Consider the following 6,000-nt stretch of genomic DNA (forward strand, 5'->3'; position numbering starts at 1 on the left):
AATTAAAAAAATATTAAGCCAATGAGAGAAATAGTTTTGAATGTACTGAAAGACTGCTACGTTTTAGAAGATACAAAGGGGCGAGGTCCTAGTTATTAGTAAAAATATTTTTATGAATGGAATTAGTTAATAACCACTTACTAAAATTGTTATCTATTAATCCTTTCTATTGAATAAAAATATATTTTTCACAATATTTCAGAACTAAATATACTAACTAATAAAATTTAGTCAAATTATGTAGTGCGGGAGACATCAACACAGTTATTTACTAAGCCTAATCGGTAAAGTTGAAAAAAAAATATTTGAATTACTTCCAGCATTTGGAAAGCTATAGTACTAGTCTTAATATTTTCAGGAATTGTTTTATTTTTAGAAAGAAAAAAAACAACATAGTGTTGATCCTAAAACAATTGCTCTGCCCTTAATATAGATAATATTTTTTCAACAATAAGATTCTTCATCAGACGATATTCTAAGTATAAATGGCATGTGAGAAAATTATTTGTTGTTCTTAACTCACTCCTCGACTAGTTTAGATAACATAGTGCCTTATTCTTCTTTTGTTAAAATTCCATTTCAGTTTTTAAAGACTAGTAATTATTTTTCGGTTTCAAACATTCAATATTTTTCCTGATTAAGGTGTTTTATGGTTTAACCATGAGACACTGATTTGACCATTATTGAATCCTTTCTTGTAAGAACGACGACAATCTCATTGTTTTTTATTCGTTCATGCTCCAAATATTAAAGTAGGTTCATTGCAATTTGAAGATATTTAGGTTGTTGCTGATTATCCATTAAGTAATTATGGAGGAATTCAATACTACCTGGATATCATTACCATTTATAATCTTTTCATGGTACTGTTTACTTAATAATATGATTCAGTGAGCATAGTCTCTTTTAAATTCAAAGTTAGGATTTATTTTTATTGGACTCAATAGATATGGCTTAAGTTCAAATCAGATTTATAAAATTTCTTTTTTGACAAGAAATGATTTAATTAATATATTATGCCATTGTAAATGACATTCTTACTTATTTATTTTTCAATTTTAGAGTAATCTTTTGAATCCTATAATGAAACTTTTAAAAAAATGGTTACACCCATTCTTTAAATAAACAACAATCAGGATAAAAGTATCAGTTTTTATGTTATAACTAATATATCTACATGAATGAAAGATATCCCTATATATATTTATTTTTATTTAGTAAGAGTAATAAATTTGTTTCTTTTGTTTTCAGAAATAAAAGCGGAATACCAGGTTTAAACTGGGTATGCTGGTGTTGCAAAAAAAAAAATAAGGTGGAACAAGAATGGGAGGGAGATTTCTACATTGAAGGAAGCCATCATGTTGGGAAGATATCTAGGGATAGTGACGGCAGATTTGTTTTAGCAGATTCAGCGGGGAGCAGCTCAAGCTCAGATGATGGAGGTTTCTTGTCCCGACCATGTTTCAGAAACATAGCCTCATGGAGAAGACCCTTAGTTTGTCCTTCAGACCTCAGTTTAAGTTCTACACCCCCACTTCCAACTATATATTCCCCCCGAATGTGTTCGCCCGGATCTTCTCCTTTATTCCCAGATGTCGAAGCTAGATTGAGAAGTGTACAATATAGTCAAGAACTGCCTTCGTTGCGCAGTGTTCACGAGCAATACAGTCAGGAGTTACCATCACTAAGAGCGATTCAAGAACAGCAAAGGAGGAGAAGATATCTGCCTCGGCATGCTCGTTCCGCCCCGGATCTCTTCACTGAAACCTCACCAGAGAGTCGGTCAAGTTCTAGTGGTTTCGGGTCAAAGAACACTTCTCAACAAAACAGCTCAGGCCATTCAGACTGGAGGTACAAACCTCCTCCCCCGCCACCACCTCTCTGGCTACAATACACTTCTGCTTTTCCATCTCCAACTCACTCAGAGCTCAGTCAACGGCTCAGTGTGGACGATCATTATGAGTTTGATGTTTATCCCATCACGCCGACACCCCCAGAACTCTCCCCAACATTGAGGATAAAGTACGACAATATTGAAGCAAGAGTTCAAGCTATGAAAGAGGAGTTCCATGCATTCAGAGCAAGGCAAGCAAGAAGGATGAGATCTGACCTTGAAAGCGCTTGCTGATCATGTGCCACTTTTAAAACAAATTGTACTATTTCAAACTCGTTTCAATTTTAAAATAAAAGCTAACCAATGCTATTGGGCTCTAAATTAATATTAAGGTGACATATGAGTGAAATTTTGAACAAATTTCACTTTTCACCAAATATTGTATTTTATTGATAAATGTTCTGTGTCTAGAAAGTCATTTTTGATAGGTGATATTTCTCATTGTCCATATTTAATTCAATCAGATTTAGCAATACTTATTCATGATAAATTTTACAAATTATTGAAGTCTACTTCATTTTAATTAACTTTAACCAGAACCATCAAAAACGAAATAATGGACTTCGGAATCATAAAAAAAAATTCTAACAATCTGTTTTGAAAGTGCCTTCTTAATTAATTAAAGAAACAATGAATATCATGAGATACTTGAAAATGTAATCAAAAACAGTCGAGTGTTTCCTTTTTGTGGAAATATTGTTTTAATAAATTTTCAAAAATCCAATATTGTCTTACATTAGGCTTTAAGTTTACTGCCACAAAGTGAGAAGTTTCCACTCAACTAGTGTGAGTTTGAACCAAACGTATGGATGGACCTATATCGAGTCATAGTTTGCACTCCAAAGATGAACTTTTTTGTGAATGCGTTAAGTATAAATATATAATACTGGAATATGTAAATGTATTTATACATACATATAAATTTATAAGTACCTATAATATTAAGTTTACTTATTTTTAAGTATTTCGAGTTTCTGTTACCGCTTGTAATTGAACTGAGAACTTGGATTGTCAATTACTTTAAGATTGGTTATTAGTAAGATAAGTAGTGATTACAGACCAAATTATAGTAATTTTCTTTTATTTATTTTTTTTTTATGTGCGGACGTTCTATTTGTTCTTTTTGTAAATTTTTTAGTTTTTTTCAAATTATTATATGAAATAACCTTTTTATAAATCAGTATTACCAATATATCATATGTATTATAGTACATTTTTGCACAGTGCACATTCTATAAAATTACAACACTTTGGATAAAATTACCTTCGAATCGAAATTATATCATAGTGATTAATATACCAGGATATGAAAGCTTAATGCGCCTTTTTTCCAAAAATTCTTTCGAGGACATTTGTAGTGACCTATCAAAATTGTTTACATTAACAAAAAAAAAAAATTCTTAAAAGTCTCTTTACTAATCGGAATTAATGAAATTTGTTTGTGCTCAGTTCAAATATTAAGCGCAACAAACTGTCTTTCTGATGTATTATTCTGTTAGCTCTGTTTAGTCATTCCTTATCCAGTTTAGTGGAGAAGGGAGTCATTTCTAAAATCAAAACATGGACATGTATGTACATTAACGTGAGTCGAAGTGCACAAGATTTAAAGCTGTTATTCATTGTGTCATTTTATTACATTTTTAAGATTTAGCGATGGACATTAATATATGATATATAAGATAAGGAATGAAAATTCTAACGCTTTTACACATCCTTACACCATTTCATTTTCAGAGAGATTATGGAGAAATGAGTGAAAGTGATAGATTTATTTGCGGAAGAAGTTATCGAGATATGTTAATTTAAGGACAATTCTAGACATGCTGTGGGTAGAAAGTGTTACGATATTCAAAATACCTTTTTAGGCCTCAGGGAATTTTGTTCTAATTCATTTATTTATTAAATGCAATTTGACAAAACAATTCCTAAATTCAAGGTATTTTGAACGAGAGGTAGTAAATTTGGTAACGTACATCGAAATTCATTTGTTCTTGCTGCTTATGGTTGCTCAATGTTAAATGTCTATCTCTTCGTTCGTTACGCTCTGTACCACAGCAAGTTTGGAATCGACTTATGCTTTCTATGAAGCTTAAGTGGTCTATTCCGATTATGATCATCGGAATCCAAAGGTCTGTGAGTTTGAAATTTTCAAAATTATAAAAAAAACAGTACGAGTCTTAAGCTTTGTATAAGTTAACCACTCTGATGGCTTTTTATGGCTGGGTCCATATAACACATTCTAAACTGTCTTCACTTAAGATTGTGTGTTAGACACTCTTTTGTAATAAGTTTTTATTTGTAAGAGTATTTATTAACAAATATATGAGGAGTTAAGTGCAATCGCATTCTGTGTAGTATTTAATTTTGAGTACAAAATGAACGTTTTTAGAAATTATTAGGGATTGTTTTGTAAAGTGTATGTATTAATTATTTGTTTTTGAGTCTAGTTATTATTGTTTTAATTTCATAATAGACTTTTCTTGCCATTTATTACTATTCATATATACATTATGAACATTATATATATATTAACATTATATATAATGTTTATTGAACCACATATAGGAAATTGCACTTTCAAAAAGTGCATCAACTATAAACAGTAATCATATTATTTGTTCGTAATTTTATTTTGTTTTTGGTATAAATTTTCATTATAAAAAAGAAAAAACCGTAAAGTCGTGATGAAAAGTTGACATGTTATTAGATTATTTTGATCTCAAGGTATGATTTCCTATAAGTGAAAACAAAATTTTTTAGACTTAAGTGTATTATAAATTGTATGTAATATTTCTTATTTTATTTTTTTTTTGTTAATAATGAAAATTGTGTTATTTATTGTATTTTTTTTTATTACTTTATTTAAATATTACCATTAAAGACTGAAAAATAGCTGATTATGATTTACGCCATTAGAACATTTCTATTATGTTTTTTATTTGAATTTAAAATTTAAAAAATTTATAAATTCCCATTGCCGAAACAGTTTATTGGAGGATTGAACCATTACCTTAAAACTCATGACATCTTATCATATCAATATAACTTTTTAAAAAAATTTAATCTATGGTTTTCCATCCATAATGGGTGACGATTGAATCAGTTTTCACCATGCTGATTGTTTATTATACCGATAGACGATGAAAAAAAACACCACAAATTCATCCAAATACAAATGTATGTGTTGAACATTAGTAATATTTAAGGTAATGGTTCAGTATATTTAGAATTTAATAAAAGACCATTTGTACCACCCACGAAAAACAAAACATTTCTATATATTTTAAACTCTTATTATAAAATTAATATTATTTATATATTTATTTAAATAAAATAATTAAGTAGGAAAATATATTCTAAAAGAATGGTGCATTTGTTACAGATACTGTTTTATTTATTTTTTTTTTTCATGTAAGGACAATTTTCAGAAAGACTTTAAAATGAAAACTAGTTGTATTCACACACTATTGGTGTAATAGAATGTATATAACTTTTAGGATGAGGTTATCTTTATTGACAAAAAAAAAAAAATCTTAAAAAACGAAATACGAAACATCCATTGTATTATAAATCTTGTCACAAAATTTAGATATTATAAATTTTCCCCAAGTTTTTAATTTATTGACCTTATTTTATTTTCTCATTCATGGTGTATTAACAATTTTTTTTAAAAATTTTTATAATGAGAAATGAAAACTTCCAGTGACATAATGTGCATTATAACTTCAGTTACACGCATGTTACTTATATACCAGCCCAAAAGGTAAGGAGGTACTAGGCATAAATATTTTGGGGGAGGCACATTTTTACATGGCTGTGGTCCTTTGGAGGGAACCATATTTTTGTAGGGGTTCACCTTCAAACCAGTGGACAAGGAAATTAATAATGTACCTGTTCTATACATGCAACCCTGTAATTGGAGTCTATGAATGGAAATCTGTATAACATAAGTTGAGGTAAGTGAAAATGAACTGCATTCATCAAAATTAACAACTAAATTATTATTATTTTCTTTATTGTGTAAAATTACATTCTGTCAAATATTTATTATATTTATAGAAAATGGTAAGAGGAATCAGAGCTCATTCACACCATATTTATAAATA

General features: G+C 29.2%; 1 protein-coding gene across 1 annotated transcript in view; it reads left to right on the top strand.

Moving 5' to 3' along the window:
- Positions 1–5,503, top strand: part of LOC106691761 (protein turtle) — a gene marked incomplete at its 5' end in the record, with an annotated part of 53,335 nt that extends 47,832 nt beyond the window's left edge. Inside the window, 1 exon segment of the mRNA XM_014437637.3 lies at positions 1,252–5,503. Within this exon segment, the coding sequence (XP_014293123.1) occupies positions 1,252–2,128 (877 nt within the window). The 3' untranslated portion in view covers positions 2,129–5,503.
- Positions 5,504–6,000: the final 497 nt, after the last annotated feature.

This window comes from Halyomorpha halys, unplaced genomic scaffold, assembly GCF_000696795.3.
Source record: "Halyomorpha halys isolate HHAL.00 unplaced genomic scaffold, Hhal_1.1 Scaffold2930.1, whole genome shotgun sequence".
In the NCBI taxonomy this organism is placed as follows: domain Eukaryota; kingdom Metazoa; phylum Arthropoda; class Insecta; order Hemiptera; family Pentatomidae; genus Halyomorpha; species Halyomorpha halys.